We start from the raw sequence: 22389 nt of genomic DNA, 5'->3' as shown, positions 1-22389 counted from the left end.
GAGAGAGAACCGGAGGAGTGACTGCAGAAGGTATTGAGACCGGAGGGGAGACAGAGGGACGCCGCGAGCAGAGAGTGCCGCGGAGGGGATCGGGTGTTTGAGAACATGCGCGCGCCCTACGGGGAACACGCGCGGCAGCTGGGAGTGCGTCAGGAGACGCCGCAGAGGGACGGGTGCAGAGGAGGAAGGGAGAGAAGAACGAGGAGGCAAGGGGGAAAGATCAGAGGCAGGGAAAAGCGCGGTGACGGGGACACATGGAGAGGAAGGAATCCCCTGAACCGTCACAGTTTCCCCTTAGATAGATCTGCCGGAGCTTTTCCCCTTAGATAGATCTGCCAGAGCTTTCCCCTTAGATAGATCTGCCGGAGCTTTTCCCCTTAGATAGATCTGCCGGAGCGTTTCCCCTTAGATAGATCTGCCGGAGCGTTTCCCCTTAGATAGATCTGCCGGAGCGTTTCCCCTTAGATAGATCTGCCGGAGCGTTTCCCCTTAGATAGATCTGCCGGAGCTTTTCCCCTTAGATAGATCTGCCAGAGCTTTCCCCTTAGATAGATCTGCCGGAGCGTTTCCCCTTAGATAGATCTGCCGGAGCGTTTCCCCTTAGATAGATCTGCCTGACTACAAGTATTAAATTAGCCAATAAAAGAAAAATGCAAAATTGAGTAAAAATGTTGTGTACATTGCAAATCCTTAAACCATTCCCTGAATTAGACACTTGAATGGGGTTGCAATCATCTCCTGAGATTCCAAACCTGCACGAAGATCCAGGCGAGAGACTGATGAGAATAAACCACACTATACGTTTTTATTGTGCTATTTTCATCTCTGACCAATACAGAATAAAAGCATTTTGAATGGCTGATCATATAACTTTGATACACAGTTAATTTGGTGTAGTAATCAAATAAAGGACTTTATTATATTAAACTTCATTAACTATGGAAATAATTCATTTTGTAGATAAATACATTTGTAGATCAATGCAGACTTGTGAATGGCTTCTTAACCCCTACATTCACTTAACTCCATAACGCTACTTAACATGATGTTGAGTTAGGTTACCGTCACGTAAAGAGTAACTTAATGCCCATTAAATCATGTCTTCTCCTATAAAGCGGCATACCGGTAAATATAACAGACGCTAGTAATACTGAGATGCAAATGAGACGTTAGAACATCTCCTAGGGAATTAACGTCCTACCTAAACTTGGTCTTACTCCCACCCAGACCCTATAATAGGGGTTTTGCAGTGTTTGGATGGTTGTAATGCCACAGTTAGGCATAATTTAATTTAAATAATTATTTCCCTCTTCTCTCCACTTCCCCCTATACTTTTCACTCCACTTACCCCTATCCTCTTCTCTCCACTTCAGCAAAATTCCTATTTTGAGGTCGGGATAGGATTACGCTTAGACTAACTGTCACGGGAGACTCCTGTGGTGGGTAGGATCTCGGTGGCCGGAACAGTAGGAGCGTAGTAGGGGTCACAAGCAGAGGTCCAAGGCAGGCGGCAGGTAGTGTAGTCGGGTAACAAGCAGGGGTCCGAGGCAGGCAGCAGATAGCGTAGTGGGGTAACAAGCAGGGGTCAGAGGCAGGCGGCAGATAGCGTAGTCGGATAACAAGCAGAGGTCGGCAACGAGGAGACTGGAACAGGACAGGGGAGCAGTAACAGGTCTGGGAGCAGGGACGGAGACCGGGGAGCAGGGATGGAGACCGGGGAACAAACAGGGACAAGCCAGATTACTAGCAAGGGCCTTTACCATGGACAGAATCAAATACAGGACAGGTACAGGAACAGATCAGGATCAGAGACAGAAACATGTGCAATGGAGTCTGACTCAAAACAAAGGCAAGGGAAACAAACAGGAAGCAGAAGCTATAAAGGACAGAGACAGGAGCAACAAGACAGACAGAAGAACCCCAGAGCACACAGAAGGCAGCAGCACACCCGGTGGACAAAGAAGCACTATGGCTAGGCAGGAGGTCCAGGAGACCCTGACACTAACATAACATCACATTATTGGAAGATAACACAGACGTATGCTCATATAAGGCATTGGGTTTGCATATAATTATTTTTGTGGATACCACATTAAATCAAGGGACATAACGACTGATCCTGTTCTAGGTAAGGGTGTTTTGTACCCTAACATAACAGAGTTTACCTGCATCTAGGCCTTCATGCTTCCGTCATTCCAGTGGCCATTTTCTTTGGAGGAAATAAAACGTAAGGTAGACAAAATCTGCAGTTCCTTGCAACAGATAGAAAATACTTGGTTGTCTGATCCACAAACAATAGTGATAAAGAGAAAGAGTTGGGGTTTCTGTATTAGGTGGCAGAGGTGACTTAGGAACATTGGGGATGTATAGTGAAGGTTCGTCAATAAATATTTCATTGGACAAGAACATGTAACGGTTAGAAAAGTACAGTCATACTCCCAATCACTTTATACTGCAGCACACAATAATGCCCTTGTAAATACATATATTGTACCCCAAAGAGTGCTGTTTCTGAAAATGTTTTGCTTTTTTTTTCTTCCCGTGCAAAAATGATATTAGATCATATTCCTGGTTCTTGAAATCGAGCATCTGAAGAGCCAGTATGAGTCTATGATATCTGACCTACTTCGGTGGATACAGCAGAAGGTGGGGGAGATGAACGACCGTCACTTCCCTAACTCCATAGCTGGGATGCTGCAGCTCATGGTCAAGTTTAAGACCTTTCGTACGGTGGAAAAGCCCCCGAAGTACCATGAGAGGGGCTTAATAGAGGCCCATTTCTTCAACATTCGGACCAAGCTTCGGGGAAACAACCTGCGCCCATATTTTCCACCTGATGGGAAATCATTAAGCGATGTGGAGAGATATTGGGCCATCCTGGAGAAGGCAGAGCACGAGCGGGAGAAGGCACTCCAGCTGGAGATGTTGAGGCTGGAACGACTAGAGCAGCTGGCTCAGATGTTCCATAAGAAGGCCTCTCTCCGAGGGACCTACCTGCAGGACATGAGGCAAGTCATTGAGCATCAGGACTTCCGCCCCAACAGCATTGGCCAGGCAGAGGCTGCCACCAAGAAGCTGGAGGCTATTGAGGCTGATGTATTGCCACGTGGACAGCGCTTCAGGTCTCTGGCAGAGATGGCTGCCATCATTGAGAAAGGGAATTATCACAAGAAATCAGAGATTGTGAAGAAGTAAGTATATATGTTCATGATGAGAACATCTGAACTGAATTGGACCCTCATTGGGTTTAGAAAGAGCTGTTTGCCTGCTACAGCAGTTTTAAATTGGTAGACAAATATGAAATAGAGAGTAACAATACACCATTTCATTCATATAAAAAGTGAAAGAACAGAGACCCAAAACACTGGCTTCTAATGCCCCCTTCTCCCCTGCAAATACTACAATAAATGTAATTACAATAAATAGTATACATTAGGATCCTGCCAGTGTCTGTAGGTGTGACAAATTAGCCAAAATAAGACAACAAAGCCTTTTAGGGAGAAATTACAAGGATAACCAAACTAAAGGGGTTAACTTTCTCTTTGCGGTTTAACGCAAAAACAATTCTGTTCCCTACGATGAGTATCTGCTAAGATATCCCCTCTCACCAGGGGATTTGGGTCCATATTTACCGAGCAGTGCTATTCCATGAGACTCCTTCTATTTCCAGGAGACCCCTTACCGCCCATTCAAGTGAATGAGCCATAAAGTGATTTACAGTGACACAAGCTGTTTTATTTAATACCGTAGCACCACTTAGTAAATATAGGCTTTTAACTTACTGTAAAGGGCATTCACTGGAAAGCCTACTAACACACTACTGTATAATCACTGACAGACTATAATCACTAACACACTACTGTATAATCACTGACAGACTATAATCACTAACACACTACTGTATAATCACTGACACACTATAATCACTAACACACTACTGTATAATCACTGACACACTATAATCACTAACACACTACTGTATAGTCACTGACACACTATAATCACTAACACACTACTGTATAATCACTGACACACTATAATCACTAACACACTATAATCACTACTGCTCCTTAGTGCATTGGTTATAGAATAGTTGAATTTATCCTTTTTCTTTTTGTTCTAGACAGCAGGACTTGTCTCTGGGTTGGAGCGAACTTATGGAACAGCTGAGAAGGCACAAAGATGTCTTACAATACAAGAGGCATGTGCTGCTCCTTCTACTGGACATTGATACTGTTACTGAGGAGTTGAAAGCTCTACAGGTAATAATCTGAAACTGCTCTCTATTTTGTAGTAGTATAACCACAAGAATAAAGTATATAGTGGATACATTCGTCTTTCCTTTGTTAAAGCAGCAGCACAGGAAGTGCTTGCTGCAGGTTGTAATGGCTTTTCATGGGTCGGCATGATAGGCCTCCATAGATATGGCTCTACAATACCTTTTAAAACCTCACTATTTACACACACACAGCAAAAATATTTCTCCAGAGCCAATCATCCAAATATGACAATAAAATACTCTTCATTAACCCAGAAAAGCACTTTAATAAAGTTTATACCGGTCAGGAAAAAGGGAAAGCCTAATCACGTCCAACATTGAATTACACAATTAAAAATGTAATCATCCCAATGCAGCGTGGAATCTTTTTCCACTTGGCGATAGATGTGTCAGGGTTTTGTAAAAAGAGCTGTTGTGTAGGATGTGGTAAGCAACACCTCTCTGAGCTCCCACCTTTGATCGGCTTTGGCTACATTGCAGAAGCTCATCTCATGAAAGGACATTCAACCCGCAGTGGTGACAATTGGCAATACTCAAGAGTCTGTCCATATATCTTACACAGTTTCCTCACGCCTGTTTCAGGCTCTTGAGCATTATATATGGTTGTGTTTGATTGGCATGTCTTAAAAACCAGATTGTGGAATGGTATGCTACTTTAGTATTCAAAACAAAATCTTCATCTTGCTGCATTTGCTAGCTTGTATAGCTAAAGTCTGGGTTAAGTAAGGACAGAGTAAGCAATCCATTGACCAAGGAGGCGCGAGCTTCCCCACCCCCCTTTCCCAATACCCATCTACCTAAAACATACAAATAAACGAGAGGACACAGTTTTGGAGGAAAAACGGCCGTGGCTTGTTTATTAATAACAACTGGGGATAGCCTACCACCTATCCTCACCAGAATGCTCAGGGCTGAACAACGCAAAGGGGGCACCCGGAAGTACGTCCCGATTACCTGCCCCCTTGCTTCAACACCATGCTTTACCAGCCCCGAGCCCCTTCTGGCGGGACAAGCACCTACCCCCCTCCAACTGCCGCCGCGACAAAGCAATTGGTCCACTGACCCCTCCATCAATCTTTTCTTCCTTGTTTTCAAAAAGATTAACTTAAATATCTGCAAAAATAAAGAAATGTTAACATTGAAATAAAATTACCCGAAATAACTTAACTAATAGGGATGGGTGGGTTTGGAAACCCCTGCAACACCAAGGAACAAGTGACCGTTCCTTGGTTCTAATTTAAAACTAACCGCCTCACGCGACCATCATGACAGTTATGGGGAAGGGGGGGGTGCACCCCCCGGTCAATGGCTGTTTCCGCCCATGCGGGCTAGGCCAGCTCTATAAGGGACAGATATGTTATAACTCAATGTTTTCCACTGGGAGAGGTTGCCCTCCCTCTGCATTTAAAACTTAAGGGCGATAGATCATATTAAAGCAAAAGCTTACAGATTTTGAAACACTGGTTCCTTAATTATTGTTAGTCCTTTCTTTAGAGCCAACCTTGTACACAAAGTATTAAAGTAGAAATGTATGAATTAGTACATTTGTTTTCCCACTCAGGAATTCGTCGGCTCTAAGGACTTTGGGAAGCAGCTTCCCGAAGTGGAGGATCTACTGCAGAAGCACAGCTTAGCCGAGTCCCAAATCTTGTCGTACGGAGAAAGGGTGAGGAAGATTTTGAGCCAGGCAGAAGAAGCCACCGGGGGTAAAGCAGACACTATAGACATTCTCCAAACCAAAGTGAAGAACCTACATCAGTTGTATCAGAGCCTGATGTCTCTTAGCAAATCTCGGTAAGACCATTCATGGGTACACGACATTGTGGATTTACTCTGCTTAGATTTGTACACGATACTTAGAAGGATTTACAGGTTTCAACTTCTTTTATTGTATTCATGTATAACAAACATGGATCAGAGGATTGCCCTGGTCCCTCATGGTTCGGTATTTAATTGAGACAGATAAAGCTAGTCAGAAACTTCTTTTCGGCAAGCCAAACATTAATGAAAACCATGGAATATACACGTTACATCGTTACATAGTAGATGAGGTTGAAAAAAAACATGTCAATCAAGTACAACCTATCCTAAATTTACACGACAGATACTTTATTCTATATTTGTATTTACAGTATTTACAGTTCCAGGTGCACAAGCTTTTCTGTATTTTCATACAAAATGCCTGTTTTCCTCACCCCCAACTTGTTGAACTTTACTCTCTAAGCTGATACTTATGTAAAAAGGCGAAACAAAAAGTATGTTTGTTAGATAGCACTCCACAAATAACTAAATGTATAATTATAAACTGTAGATAAATTGGTGCACAGAGGCAGGGGGGACCTCTGACCCCCCGAAAGTATCATATATATATATATATATATATACAAAGGGGCCCCAGCACGCAAATAGTTACAATAGACAATTGTCAATTTGAATAAGTCAATAAAGGTATATTTGGCAAAATTTGTAGTAGCTGTACAATGTATAGTACGTGTATTATACGTTTTTCCTGTTTTTTCCCTCCTTTTCACGTCACATTGTTGTTGTCCACCATTTCCCTTTTTTTCACCCCCAACCACTCCCTTTCCTCCACATTATTGTAGTTGTTGTTTCGTGAGATGTGATCTCCAGACTCTGTACTTGGGGATATTGTACAGCTGCTACAAATTTTGCCAAATATACCTTTATTGACTTATTCTAATTGACAATTGTCTATTGTATCTATTTGCGTGCTGGGGCCCCTTTGTATATATTTATGTAAAAAGGCGGTTCTGTGATCTGTCTTACATCGGAAGATGGAGTTCCCTTGGTTATAAGGGATGAGTGAAATATAGTCTTGTGAGTTTTGCTCTTGGGTAAACAGTGGCCAAGTCTCACACCAGGGATAATACACACCAATAACAATAATAAAAAAAGTGCAATCTATTATACCATTAAAAATAAAAAAGGTATTTTTGTTATGCAGAAAAGGGGGGGAAAGGGGAACACAAATTGATTGTGCCCCTAAAAGAATTCACTAAACTGCACACCACAGGTATAAAATGTAACTTTTAATAAAATTTGTCCCTGAAGAAGCTCCTTTGCTGGAGGGAAACGCGCGTTGGACGTGCAATGTTGTCAGTCTCCTACTTGGAGCTGTTTTTAATGTAGTTTTGTTAGGTTCTTGTCTCAGTATGTTTAGATCACAGAACTTGGCAAATTCAGTCTAGTTTGTGCAGTCAGCGAGCACTGTGGCCATTCCTCCTACCCCCATGTGTATGTATATGCTGTGAATCCATCAACACTGGAGCTGTGAGTGCTAATTCCTGTATTCACAGGTTATGCACCTCGAGTGACAGATCCCATTACGAAATTATTTAATTATATGTTCATTTTAGGAGGTCTGGATATCACTATATTTCTTTCTATCACTTCATTGGTCTCGCTGACTATCATATTGTTACCATCTGTTCTAACAAGCTGATACAGAGGGGTAAATACCCTGACCTATTGCATCATATGCCTTTAATCCACCATCAATAGTTGATTAATTGGGTTATTACTATTATATACACTATATGACATAGATGCACGTGATATATATTTAATATTCAATTTAATTTATTTTTAATTCACGTTACACCTATCTTTGGTAATATGTTTTAAGTCAATTTATTAAAAGTTACATTTTATACCTGTGGTGTGCAGTTTAGTGAATTCTTTTAGGGGCACAATCAATTTGTGTTCCCCTTTCCCCCCCCTTTTCTGATTCACTAGTCAGTTCACAGTTTGCACCCACAATTTGATTACCACATTCATTATTTAACTACCCAATTAGTATGGTTTTGTGATCACTCCCTACCCTTTCCTTCTTTCCTATTTTTGTTATGCTACTGATTAACAAGATGTAGATGTGGTAATCTTGAATATACTATAGCACTTCAGATACTGCGTCTACATGTATTTAATTTTTTACAGTGACTGTAATACTTTGACTTTTCTTTTTCACGTAGGAAGTAGCGCATCTTTGTGCAAACTCATAACATGATTTCTAAGGAGAGTTAAAAAGAAAAGGTGATGGTTCAGATCGCTTTGTTTGCTTTGGGTGGGGGAGTAAGGGTCTTCTCTGCTTGTGTCTGAGAATAGGGTCCATGTTTACGTAGCAATACTATTCCATAGGACACCTTTGGGCCCTGGAATGGGCTTTACGGCCTCTTCCAGCTCCAGAATGTGTCTTGTTATGGAATAACACCACTTAGTAAATATGGGCCTACATCTATGAAATAAAAGGTCTAGCAAAGAAAATCCGTTCTTATGCGCAGTCAGAATTCTCCCCTGTGTAGGTTTAAATTGGGGTTTGTAATTAACCGTGTGATACACTTCCAGTGCAATATTGTCACCCAATGAAAGGGTCTGTTTGATTGTGTTAATTATATCCTGTTGTAGTCCATAAAAGATGTTTCTGCAAAGCGAACTGTATACTGGAAAATATTTCTGTGCTGGTTACCCGTCTACTGTGCGGTATGGTCCAATGACAAGTATCAATAGCAGCAAAACCAATCTTGGACATAAGCTGTTGCGTTTGCACGGTTTTGCAGGCGATCGCGGCTGGGTGAGACGTTGAAGCTTTATGAGTTTTTCCGTGACTGTGGGGAGGAAGAGTCGTGGATTCATGAGAAGTGGCAGGTACTCAGGCTGGCCAGCCCTGGAAGAGATCTCAGCCACATCACAGTATCCATTCAGAAGCACAAGGTAAAATAATACTAAAATCCTCCTAATTCGGGAAATATTTTATCATCGTTGTTCTGGCATTTTGGGGACATTGAAATGGCAAATAGCAATTGGCAATGATCAAAAACGTGAAGACACGATCACTTAGAGACTCCCATTGAAGTCAGTGTGAGTTTCGTGTGATGGTGACCCGATCAGCACTATCACATTTTAATGAATAACCCCCTTAGTATTCTAAAAATGAAAAACAATGATGGACACATAGCTGTACATAACACGTTTGTTCATTTGGAAGCTCCTTTCCTTAACTCCTCCTGTTATCCCTCCACGAGTAGCAGGCTAACACATGAGGCGCTACCGCAGTCACAGCGGGGGCTTAGAGACTTGATGGGGGTTTAAAGAGCGTGTCCGCGTGGCACTTAAAAAAAATTATTGATATTTTCTGTTTTAATATATGAGGCATTCGATTACTTTTATTCAAAACGAATTACCTAAGCTGACGATCAATTTGTTTTCCCGTGATTGATCAGCAAAGATCCTGCTTCCCGGGGTTCACTAATTGGCTGCCTTTCAGTTTCACTCAATCCTTCAGTCAGTGTAACTCAGCAGCTACAATGTATCCTTATATTACTAAGGTAACATTATCTATTGCTACAGTTTGCAGCTCAAACTGCTGGGAACATTGGCAACAAATGATCCCAAACAGGAAAGTGTTGCAAAGATCTTAGGCTTTGTACATAGTAGTTGCACGTGTGACGTCACACATGCCTGCAGCCCAGGCGATCTGTGGCCTGTGGGTGCTGGAGGTGGAGACACAACCAAAAGCAGCTCGTACACTGGCTCTATGGCCGTACGCATTGCCTGCCAGCATTTTGATTTTGGCACGTGCGATGTCGCTCCAGCTTCCGGCACGCACCAGCAACAGAGAGACCTAGAAGCGTCCATACACTGCTGGGGGGAGTTTAGGGCATTAGAGGAGTCTGCATTGTTTCACAAACACATCTCAGCTACAGTCAGTAGTTCTTGAGCCTCACCTTAAGGCCCACTGACCACACTAAGGGCTCAGAAATAACAATGCACACTGGAGAATGCACCTCATTTGCTTAAGAAAAGGATGTTGGGTAGTTGCCTCAAAAATCTGGTCTGTCTCAGGGCACCACGGAGAGGATTTAGAAACACTGATGCGTTTGAAATGTAAGCCGCAAGGGACACCACTTCTATTTTTGCTAGTGTAAATGGCAAACCACTTGCTCCTGCAAATTGTAAAAATGGCAATAAAACCAAAATACATGCACTTGCCTAAAAAAACAAAACAGGCTACAGCATTTTAGTGACTATGCACCTGTGACTTTCCCAGGCTTTGGAAGCAGAGATCTACTCCCGTCAACCAATTTTGGCTAAGGTTGTGAGAAATGGTAAGGAGTTATGCCAACAGAGCCACACAGACCAAGGGGAAATCCAGCCGCGGATCGATAGCATCCAGAAGCAATGGCAACGGCTGCAGGAGGAGGTGAAGAGTTGTAAAGTCCGCTTGGAGGTGGTAGCCCTAATCAAGCAGGTAATAATGAACGCCTCACTTCTACGGGCCATTCTGAATCGCCTATTCAATATGGTGAGGAATAGTAACACAGTTAATGAATCAACTAACATTCAAAGGGACGGTAGTTAGTACATTGTTAACTCTGCGTTCTCACTACTAACTGTATTTACCAAGGGGGTCTGATTTAACATCAATCTGATTCAATCTGGCTATGAGAGATGCTGATTGATCTCTTTCTAACCCATCACCTCCCCCCCACCCTCCCCAACGTCCATTATCTCACCTACTGTTAAACCTGCCTAAAGTCTCTCCAAAACCCTCCCCAGCCACCCACCTCATCGATCCAATCTCCTCCAGTGTCCCCACTGTGAGACCCATCACCATGCCACCAACAAGACTAAATCAAGAGACTGGACCCCATCCCCTGCCCACCATCCAAGCCAGTTCTCAATGCACCTAACCCATAGACCGACCATAATGTTCCCACCCCGCCCACCACAAAGACAGTTTAACAGTTACTCTCTGCCCATCACATGAAATGTAACATTATTCTACTAACTAACGTCCAGCGCTCTGGACAATGGGGGGCAGGGGGGCGGCGGCTATATAAATGTTGTTATACAGAAATAAATGATGGACGAGACATTTGACCTTTTTTATAACCTTGAATCTAGTACTTTTTCGGTACATGGAGCCCATATATCAAACCACTCCCCGTAACTATTCAGCTTATAAAACCTTTCCGGCACACAGCCTGGTCAGTTTACTCTATGCTCAATTTAGATGTAAATGTTTCTTGGACTTCTCAAGTTTGCTGTATTTCTGAATTGCGTTATTTTACGGGGCCTCTGAATCACAAAACCGGGGGCGTAGCTAAGGCCCTGGGGGCCCCGCTTATTTCTAGCTACGCCACTGCCCAAAGCATAAGGTTTACCTAATTAAGGCTGCCGCCACGCAACCGCTGAGCGCGCTCATGCTTGAGAGCGGTGACGTCACAAACTCTCCAAGCATGAGCGCTGGGCTGTCCTTCTGCAATTTGCGAGGCCGAGCGTGGGGGCGTGGTGTTTAAGGGAGGGGGCGTGGTATTTAAGGTAGGGGGGCGTGTAATTGGCTGCATCAGGGCTTGCTATTGAAAGAACTATCGTGATGTAATTTGAGGACATGTGACCCTTCTGAGCGCTTGGAAATCAATTTTCCATGTCGCCCCAATCGCTGAGCATTGCCGAGCGTGCGCGCCCACGAAGCGTCAGGATGGCCATGCTCATCCGATTACATTAAAGTGAACGTGCCAAGCATGAGCGCGCTCAGCGGCAGCGTGGCCGCAGCCTAGGGCATAGCCTGCTCAGCTCACCTTTTGCCCTAGGTTTCTGCTCATCATTAACTAAGATGTGTGACTCCTACTAGTGGTTTTGTTTAGAAAGTACAATGTTTTTTGTTATTATTTTGTTGAAATGTTATTTTCAGGCTACAATTTGTTCTGTTTCTTTTCATCTTGCCTCTTAAATTAAAAAAAAAAAACTTCTAATTTTTCTGACCGTGACTTTGCTTCTCCAGTGATTGTGTTTATTTATTTGGCCATATGTTCTCCCACTCTCTGCACAGGGAACTCCTGGTCATAAAACAATTGTTCCCTCTTTTAGCACGGTGATGTTCAGCAGAGGTGTTATTTTAAAATGTTAGCAATACAGATGTAGGATGACTATGAATTGTAAGCATTTCAGGTATGCTTTTGGCATATACAACAATCTCCCTATCATTTTATAGTACTTTGCTGATGCTAATGAAGCAGAATCCTGGCTGAGAGAACGCCTGCCCCTTCTTACCAGCGAGGACTATGGGAAAGATGAATCTAGTGCTGAAGCTATACTACAACGACACCTACGCCTGGAGAAGGAGATTACTGCGTATGCCATGGAAGTTAGGCGTCTTGGTGACCAGGCAGAGACTGTAGCAAGCAAGACACCCCTCATTGTATGTTGCTATTTAACGGGCAGTTATAACACCAGTGCTGCTACTGTACTTTCTTTTTTATCGATCTACTGTACTACCTTCTCATAGATGCCATAGTAACAATTACATATATATTTTGTTATGCATTGAATTGCTGTTTACATTTTTATTTCATAGGCATTTGCCTGCCAGTTTATACACCCAAGCAACACATATCTGGCACTTGTGGGAGAATGGGAAAAGGGAACAATAATTAATACTGTTTCAACCCAAATACACGGGGTTGTGAGTAACTGCATAGAAAACATAACCTACAATATTTTGTATTATGGCTTAATTACAGTATGAAGCTGACCGTCTTCTCTGCTGCTGAAAGTATTAATCGCTGTAGTAACTCAAGAACCTATGTTGCATTCATTTGAAAAATACACTTGTTTATTAAATTACAGGGATTATGTGTGGAAGTGCGCTAATGCAGATTGAAAGTCAATCGGATTTTCCTGATCGGCACTATTGCACCTTAATAAGTAACCACTGGAAATATTCTGAAATCATTGCTATGTTCTTATTTTATTCCCAAAGGAGTTATGGTGGGTAAAAAAAAAAGGGACAAAACCCCTCCCCCGTACAGTAAATAAAAATCCCACTTGTAGTGCATTTGCATGTCTCAGACATCTGCAACCCTGTCTCTCCCTATTATCGCTTAGCAAACAATGCTTTCACTGCAGCCAGGGATTCTGGGTAAATGTCATTACCCAGAATCCCTGGCTGCAGTGGAAGCACTGTTTGCTAAGCGATAATGGGGAAGGACAGGGTTGCAGACCTGTCTGAGACATGCAAATGCACCACACGTGGGATTCTTATTTACTGTATTTTATTCTCATATTCCTCAGGTTTTACTAATGAGATAGTAAGCTCTTGTGCTGTATATAATCATGATGCTGGTGTTCTACCATGTACTATGCTACATAAAGTGGCAGAGCTAACTCAAAATACACTGCTATTATTATTATTACTACTAGATTTGTCTTCTAATCAAGTTGTGTAAGGAATTGAACTCTGTGTTTTCTTTGCAGCAGCAGGAAAAGAAACCAGTGATCGTGGTGTTGACTCAAGAGTTGGGAAGACCACCAAGGAGAGGCTACATGCCCCAGGGAAACACCAAGCTTGAGGACCCCCGGCAAGACCCTCAGCTGAACCCAGATACCATCCAGGCCTCCCAAAAGGAAATAGAATCTTCTTACGAAAACCTTCAGGTCTTGGCTAAGGTACTGCCGGGTTACACTATATATTCATATCTGAAATGATTTCATACACAGAGACATTGATAGCTGTATTTATACACCGGACAGTAAGGCCCATATGTACGAAGCGTTGATATTTTATTTTAGGTAAATGGGACTTGAGGCATCTTCTGGTGCTGGAAAGTGATTTATTGAATAGCATTGCTTAGTAAATATGGGCCTGTGTGTATCTTTTATACTTACTGGATAATTATAATATGACAAACGCTATTTAATAAAAAATAGAGCAGTGTACCAGAACGTTTACATAGGTGCAGAACTGTATTTAAGCTTTCAGACCTCGTAGGTCCCTTCTACAGATTACTCATCCTTGAGCAGATGGAACCTGTGCACTTGGCTTCGGTGATATCGCAATGTATCTCATAGTAATGCCACCATGGTGTATGGTCCAGCATAAATGTGTCAGAAGTTTGTAAGTGCAGAGTTACTAGTCCGCTTTCCAACCCATTACCTCGTGGTCCACCAAAAAATCCAACTCGCATCACAAATATGTTCTACCGTGCAAAAAAAGGAGATATCTCTTCATGTTTACCAAATGATTATGACCCTATGATTACAACATATTGGATGATGTCCTATACAGTACTATGTTTTTGTGATAGGATTTGTGACACTGTGTGAAATGAAGTTATATGGATTTCATGTACGTTATTTCCTGGTGTCATTTGTATGAATGCTGTCTCAGCTTTTTACACATAATAATTTAGGGTTTTCTACTACTAATATTATAAAATGATATTACAAAGTTAAGTAAATATGCAAACCTAGGCCAACAAAATATGATATCAGGGTGACCATATGTTACAAATGTGTGTGACTTTGACAGGTAATGTACCCAATGTAAGGTGCAGAAATTATATTCCAAGCACTATGTTTTACTATTCTTCTCAACTTAATTTTTTACTAACAAAACTACTTCTATAGGAGGAGGATTCATGGTCTACAATTCAGAGAAGCCGTTTGCCCTGAAGGTTAGATTAACACTTCTTTTGTTCCTCAGAGAAGGAAGAAGGCATTGGAAGAGATGGTCCGTCTCCATCGATTCTACAACTCTTGTGGGGAATTCCAGTCCTGGATGGAAGACAAGGAGAAAGTTTTTCAGACATTTCAGCCTAATTCTGATAATGTAGAAGTCATGCAGCAAAAATATGAGGTATCCCTTTTATATATGTTCTACAAATCAAAAAGTACACAAAGCAACATTAAGCAGCGGTCCTGGCGATACTCTTTTTTTTTTTTGTTATAGGTTTGAAGCAAGATACTTTCCTCGGAACGGGGTGTCGGTAACAGCCCAGACGGGGCTATCAATATGGTGGCTTTAAATGTCCTATGTCTTGCAGGCCAATTGGAAGCCGTGACGTCATCCCTTGTGGCTTCCTATTGGCCCACGTGACATTTAAACTGCGCATAGATACCGGCGCCCACTTCTGAGGTAAGTATCGCGGGAAGCAGTGGTTCCCCGGGAGCTTAAATAAAAGCTTTTCAGCTCCATAGACCCCCGCTTCAACCCTACAACTAAAAAACAAACCACAACAAAAAAAAGGTGTCGCCAGGTGTGCAGCTAATGCCAAATATGGGAAATGTTTCATGCCAGTCTTGGCCTTTCTCTCCTGTTTGTATCTCTCTCTGTCTTTGCTTATCTGTCAGTATTGTTGGTATTTCTTCTTTTATGATGGTGCACCTTTAACAAAGCCATTAACTACAGTGACATCGTTGGTAGTCAAGGAATATAAGGAGTCGCTAAAATAGGATCTGCAAAGAGAAAACACAAACGCACACAATCAATCTGTTCATTTGGGGGGGGAAAGCATACAGTATATTGGAGGAAACTTGCCCACATATAACATGCTTTACAATCACCAACACAGTGGCAAAAGAAATCGTATGGTTACTGGAACGTCTCGTGTGTGCGTGTGTGCGTGTGCGCGTGTGCGCGTGTGTGTGTGTGTGTACATATTATCAATGGGCCGATGGGATTTGTTTTCCAAAGTTATTTATACAATAATTGTATCTATGAACAACTGTCATTCTGGTCCTTTAAAAAATATTACAACCTGCAACACATGTATTCCCCCTGCTCATGTCGGTATGTGCACTTAGAAATCATTAAAGAAACTTTTTCCCCCCATTGTTTTAAGCCCATGTCACTTAGATGCTGTCCCGATAGTCTTTTATATGGGCATTTTTATTCTAGAACTTCCTGACCGATCTTGCTGCCGGAAAAGCGCGTCTTGATGAGATCAACAACCTAGCTGAGGAGTTGGTGAGGAGTGCGCCCAGCAAGAAGAACGAGATCTGGGACCACCAAAAGGCTATCAGTACCAGGTATGAAGGTCTCTCTATTCTGCTTTACTATCATTAGGAAATTATTTCTAATGAGATACTATAATTATACTGGAATTATAACCGCAATAATAGCTTTTTTTTCACAGTATATCAGGCTCAGTGGGGATATCCACGGGGAGAGTCCGTAATGTAGAATCACTTGGGGGGTAATCGCAGATAGCTGGAGTTAGGATCAGCGCTGCAACGGTCAGCAGGGAGGAGCAGGAACAAGAGGTAGTCAGGCAAGGCGGGCAGCAAGCAGGAGAATTGTTGGCCGAACCCGGATCAGGGCAGGCAGCAGGGCCGGCTTGTTCTTTTGCGGAGCTCAGTGTAGGGGCTTTTACGGGGTCTCTCACCTGGACCGGTCCGGCATCTTCTCAGATGTTGCAGCGTCGTTATGTCGCAATGTCACGTGACATCATGGCGCAATGCCGCATCACTTTGACAGAGCAACGCGTTGCCATATGACGCTGCGACACTATGTGATGACACGTTGTCATGGCAACGTGACACCATTTGACATCACAGCCCCATTTGACATTGTGTCGCCATGATAACGTGATGCTGAAGTAGGAGATACCGCCGAACAGGTAAAAGACAGTAACATAGGCCCCACACTCTCCCCTGGCAATCAGCTTTATTTTTGTAGGTAAGAGTGCGGGGGTTCTGTAACTTCCGGGCTCGGTGAGATGGCACCGACAGCACTTCCATCAAGCCAGCCCTGCCCGCGCCGCCCCAGGCAGCAAACAAGAGGATCGTCAGACGGTCCAGGGTAAGGGCAACTGCAGGCAGCATGGTGTCCAAGGCAAGCCGGGATCAGGAAGCAGGAAGTCAAGAATACTGTAGCAACAAGTATCTAAGCAAAGGAGCAACACAACCTCACTCCCGCAGCAAAGCTGTTGTGAAGCAAGGAGTTTTGAGAAAGATGTCCTCTTATAGCCATCGGGTCATGTGTAGCAGACGGCACAGCTGAGGGTTAAAGAGCTGCTTGGCAGGAAGCAGTCCCTGAACGCGAGTCCTGATAATCAGGCGTTTGGATTCCAAACTAACATCACAGTTTATATAAACGTGTGAATCTAATACCGGAACCCAGCCACTCTGTAACTGGGACAACTGCGCTGTTAAAACTCTTGTGGAAGAACACAGTGCTTGCTAAGTCCTGCCCAAAAATACCTTGCTGGCTACAAATCATACAGTACATATTTCTACAGCATCTTTCAAATAAACCAAAGGTCCGAATAGCAACCTGTGACAAGTAGAGACGGATGAATCCTCCCACATCCACTTCCCGGATTTTCTCGCATCTTCCCTCCCAAATCCGTTTCGCGGTGTAAAATCCGTGGATGGATTTGCTCGGGTTTAATCCGCGCAGGTTCATCAAAATTCGCCATTGTGTACAATCCGTCAGCAGATTGGTAGAATCCAAGCCGCGGAGTCAACAATCCGTTGGCGGATTCTTAAGAACAGATTGCGGAATTCGCGGAGTGTATGGTCAGGAATAATAATAAAAAAATCCGCCAAGCGTGAATCGGTCTTCTTGAGATTGACCCGAGGACCACAGGAACTGGCCGATTCACTGCAGATCCAAATCCACCCCCAAAATTCGCCTATCTGTAGTGACAAGTCAACCTTTAGCAGAAATCTGCAGGTGAGAGCTGCTTCAAATACTTTCGGTGGACAAGGGAATGGGGCCATCAGGGTTGGACCACAGTCTGTCTTAACCACTGTCCAGTGGTGTGCAAACTGGAGGGCGCGAGATTTGTCTGGGGGGTTGCGGGCAGTTGGAGAGGTCCTGCGCTCCTCCCCAAAGCATTTAAATTAATGCCGGGGGATCGCGTGAGGCCTCTGCAACACTAAACCTTACCGGGATTCAGACGCGTCTCCATGGCAGTGCAGCGGGTCACGTGACCCGGAGCGTCATTTGATGCTGCTGCCAGGCAGGAGAGGGGGCGCGAGACCGGGGGAGGCCAGGCAGGGGGCGCAGCATCAAAAGGTTGCGCTCCCCGCCACTACACCAATGTACCTTGTAATGGGTTAATCGTGGATGGAAAGTTCCAAAAAACCCTATACCATACAGGGAACAGAAAATAAAACACTCCACTTTGCCGTCACACCGTGTGCATATCTTTGGATTTATGTGTATTTTTAAAGGGCCCTCAAGCTACGCAGTGCTGTACAAACATTAACATACAATTGCAATATAGGCACTATAATAAAACAGAACGGGGTAAGTGCAGCAAAACGTAGGCGTAACATTGGGTGAAAGGAGTTCCGGCCCAAAGGCTACAATTTATTCAGCATGTGGGGGAGCAAACCAGAAACAATAGGAGGAAATGTAGGTGCATTGGTGAGTGTGTTTCAGAGCACTGTATCGTTTAGTTAGTCGTGGTCATCCAGGACCAGTTAAACAATGGTTTTCAGGTGGGTTTTGAATTTAGAGAGAGAAGGGGCATGGCATACAGTGAAAGGGGGGGTTCCTGATGGGGGTGCAGCACGGGCAAAGGACGGGAGGTGTGTGAGACACAGGGAGGCTGGGGGGTGGGATGGTGTTAAAATGAAGGCTGAGATATTAGGAGTCCAAAGGAGTGGAGAGCCTTGGTCAAGAGAGGGGGAATTGTATAGTGAATACTGAATTTAATAGAGAGCCTGCAGAGTGTTTTTTTACAAGGAAAGAGACAGAGGCTGCTCAAGAGGAGAGAGGTTGGGAAGCTGTGCGGTAGGAAGATCGGTGAAGAGAAGGGTGTAGTATTCCAGACTAGAGAAGATGAGTTCATGCATTAACATAGTAGTAGAGAAGCAGAAACAAAGTCGTATTTTAGCCAGATGTAGTTGACAGCATTACGGTAAGAGGAAAATGAAAGGGAGTAAAATCTGACGCTTGAAAAAACATTGTTGGGGCGCTGGTTGGATTGTAGTCATAGCAAAGGGCACAATGGGGCTTGATTTAGGTGGGATTAGGAGCAGCTTAGCTTTTGTCATATTGAGTTTGAGGCATCTAGCCAGGATGAAGTTGCCATGAGGCGGTTGGAGACTCAGGAATGTTCTGCAGATGGGAGGTTCAGAGTGGATAGATACAGTTGCAGAATTGTATAACTTGTCTTGGTATTTATAGTTGTAACGGTGTTTCCCCCACCCAATCGCAGATGGGGGCCATTACAGGGTGTATGTGGTGCATTCCTGCTGTTAACAAGAGGGCTGAGTCGTCCGCGATGACTTTGGGACACAGGAACAGGCTTCTGGCGTCCATACCCCACATAATACTTAGCAGTGCAGCGCCTCCATCCGTCGTATGCTCCAGGAATATGGAGATGATCTCCCACTGTAGAACGGTACCTCTCCCCCCAGTTAGATCACACACCAGGTAGGAAGTATATTGCAAACAGGAACGGTTTATTACTACACACTTATTACTACACAACAGCTACTCAGCAGTCATCTGCTGGATATAGTCTCCTTAGATAAGCTCTCACTGCAGATGGTCCCTGGACCGCCACTACAGACCAAGGGCACCCGCAGCCTTCCTTGCTCTTCCCCACCTCCCTGGCAGAGGTATAGGTTCATACTCACTCCTCCCCGCAGGGAAGAGCACATGGGTAAGCCCCAGTCTCGGGCTCCCAGTCGTGTGACCTGCCTTCCTCAGAGGGAAAGAACAACCTCCAAATTTAGGGCGGTCCTGCCTTTAAGTACAGACAGAAGGCAGGCACCCCGTTGTCCCAGCTACAACAGGATGTCCCACTCCCTGCTGTCACTCAAGTGCAGTTCCAAAGGTGAAAGGGAAAACCCCATACAAATTACTTGCAACCAATAAATACCAGGGTTTACTGCCAGCCCATTGGGTAGAATAGTAGCCAGGGGGTACCCCGCTACATAGTATTTATATTTCTCTTCATAACTTGACTTGGATCTACTTGCAGATTTTCATAACTACTGTCTCGTGGTACTGCAAATTATTCCTACAGCATTTAGCTTTTGTGAACAAATCTTTCTCTCTCTCGATTTTCTAGCTGGAATCGTCTGGAAACGTTAAAGGAGCAGAAGGGTTCTGAACTGATTGGGTTAGCTGACGTGAAGACTTTCCTCCAGCACTGTGAGACCACGGAGCACCTTATACAGGAGAAACTGAGGGAGCTAGAGAGCTCGGAACCAGGGATTGCACCGGGAGCCCTGGAGTCAGAGGAACGCAAGCTGAGCGCCCATGAGAGAGACATCCTTGTACTGGAGAGGAAAATTGCCTACCTAAAGAGCGTGGAGAAATCGTAAGTATTGGCTTTAGCAAAGATTAATGGCTTGACCAGTTCATAAAGTCTTTAAAAACATACAACTAATCAAAGGAACACTTGAATAAAAAAAAATGTGTTTTATATATATATATATCAACAAAGCTTTGCTAATACTACACCTTTGGTATTAGCTCATTTTTTAATGATATTTGAAATAAACTAACATTAGTAGTTTTTTCCTCTAACTTGAATAATATGTTGTTGGGACCAAATACTTCACGGATTAATTGTTATTGTTTTTTTGCTTCTTTGTATATTTATGGTTGTAGCACTTTCCCCACCCTGCTGTGTTATGTATTTTGTATTTCTTGAAGTCTTTGTCTTGAACCCTCTGTCGGGCTCAAATGGAGTACTCTGCCATTCTCACACACCCGATGGAACTCATGAGACCTTTTTATACCATTCACAGCTTCCTAGTCTAACAGGGAGTAAAAGATGAGGCTTTTGCAAGTTAGATGTTCACACTGAACCATTATGTGGAGAAAGAGTTCATGTGGCCAGTGTCTGTGATTATCATGGAGATTTCTCTACAATGGTCTTCTGTAACATACTGTGTTTTAATGACTAAAGAATATTGATTAATTATAGGATGGGAGACATATATAATCCTCCCCAAAAGGTCAGGTTTTCAGGATATCACTGTTTCAGCACAGGTGGCTCAATCAGTCCCTGCTTCAGCCCAGGTGGCTAAATCTTTGACTGAGCCTCCGAGTCACCTGGGCTGAAGCTCAGATATCCTGAAAACCTGACCTGTTGGGGGGGTTTGAGGACTTGAGTTGAGCCCCCCTGATATATAGCATACGTTTGCAAGTCTGAATGCCCCTTTGAACAAAAAGCCTTCTGACCCTGCTCTACTTGACAAAGTATTTAACACTTGGTATTTCAGTATTAGGGACACAAACCCTCAGGAAAGTCTTGCCATCAGGAAGCAGGTGGAGGAAATGGAGAAGCTTCTTGCAAAGCTGAAGTGGCAGGCCAAGGAGAAGAAGACCAAACTGGAGCTGGCCAAGGACCAGAAGATGTTCCTGCAGGACAGTCGCAGACAGCTGCTTTGGGTGCAGGACATGAGGGAGAAGCTAACCAGCGAAGAGACGGCCACCGATGTGGCATCTGCTGAGCAGCTTCTCAGGGAGCACCAGTACCTGATGAAGGAGATCCAGGGCCAGAGAGACAGGTCAGAAACCCGCTGAGCTTCTTGGGGTGCACTTTTACAGATGTGGAATTGCGATCTGATACAGTGAAATACTCCCCCAGGTTTTGGAGAACTAATGGTGTCAATTAGTTATTTCAGGGGCTCTTACAATGTCTATCATTATAAAGACTGCTTTATAACTCTGAATATGCATTATAACGCTAAAGCTGCTCTATAAGCCTGAATCACTGCTATCATTGATATCACTCCAGTATCTTAAATCGGCTATATACGAGTCCCTACTGAAACTAGTATGTATTGTTTCCTGTTTGGCAAACAGGATTGTTGAACTCCAACAGTTGGGTCAATCGGCATTACGGGATGATTCAATTAATAACGCTGAGGTGTGTGAAGCCATGGTGACCCTCACCCGGGAGTACAATGACCTTAGTGACCTGTGGGTGAAAAGAAAGAACAGACTTGAGCAGGGCTTGGAGCTGCAACAGTTCCAGAGAGAGGCAGATAGCATCAATGCCGCTCTGTCCAGCCATGAAGCTTTTCTTCGAGTGGATGATCTTGGGGTAAGTCTGCAAATCCATCTATTTTGTATGGCTCTATGGGTGCCAGTTTGTCACAGGTACAGCATGGTAATTGTAGTTAATACCATTTCTTGCATCTAATGTCTTTGGGTGTCTCCTATTCATCTCTAGCCAGTGATGAGTTTTTCTACCTCTTATCTCATTTTTACTACATGAGCACAAAGGACAGTTAGGAGGACAAGAGACTGCATTTTGTGGAGACGTTCCTGAACTTTAGGGACAGTTGGCAATTGTGGCCAAATTCCAGAGTGTGAACCGACTAATATAGAG

The 22389-nt window shown here is 43.6% G+C and overlaps 1 protein-coding gene across 3 annotated transcripts in view; it reads left to right on the top strand.

Moving 5' to 3' along the window:
* Positions 1–22389, top strand: part of SPTBN5 (spectrin beta, non-erythrocytic 5) — a 155318-nt gene that overhangs the window by 19675 nt on the left and 113254 nt on the right. For 2 of the 3 annotated variants that reach the window (XM_075614317.1, XM_075614320.1), the window contains 12 exons: positions 2560–3191; positions 4124–4262; positions 5841–6073; positions 8857–9010; positions 10347–10547; positions 12294–12500; positions 13556–13747; positions 14784–14936; positions 15978–16108; positions 20113–20364; positions 21275–21562; positions 21861–22101. In XM_075614317.1, coding sequence (XP_075470432.1) covers positions 2560–3191; positions 4124–4262; positions 5841–6073; positions 8857–9010; positions 10347–10547; positions 12294–12500; positions 13556–13747; positions 14784–14936; positions 15978–16108; positions 20113–20364; positions 21275–21562; positions 21861–22101 — 2823 coding nt within the window. The remainder of the gene's footprint in view (positions 1–2559; positions 3192–4123; positions 4263–5840; positions 6074–8856; positions 9011–10346; positions 10548–12293; positions 12501–13555; positions 13748–14783; positions 14937–15977; positions 16109–20112; positions 20365–21274; positions 21563–21860; positions 22102–22389) is intronic. The other variant, XM_075614318.1, reaches the window with a different exon arrangement.

Source organism: Ascaphus truei, chromosome 9, assembly GCF_040206685.1.
Source record: "Ascaphus truei isolate aAscTru1 chromosome 9, aAscTru1.hap1, whole genome shotgun sequence".
NCBI lineage: Eukaryota > Metazoa > Chordata > Amphibia > Anura > Ascaphidae > Ascaphus > Ascaphus truei.
This window is presented reverse-complemented; position numbering and strand designations above follow the sequence as displayed.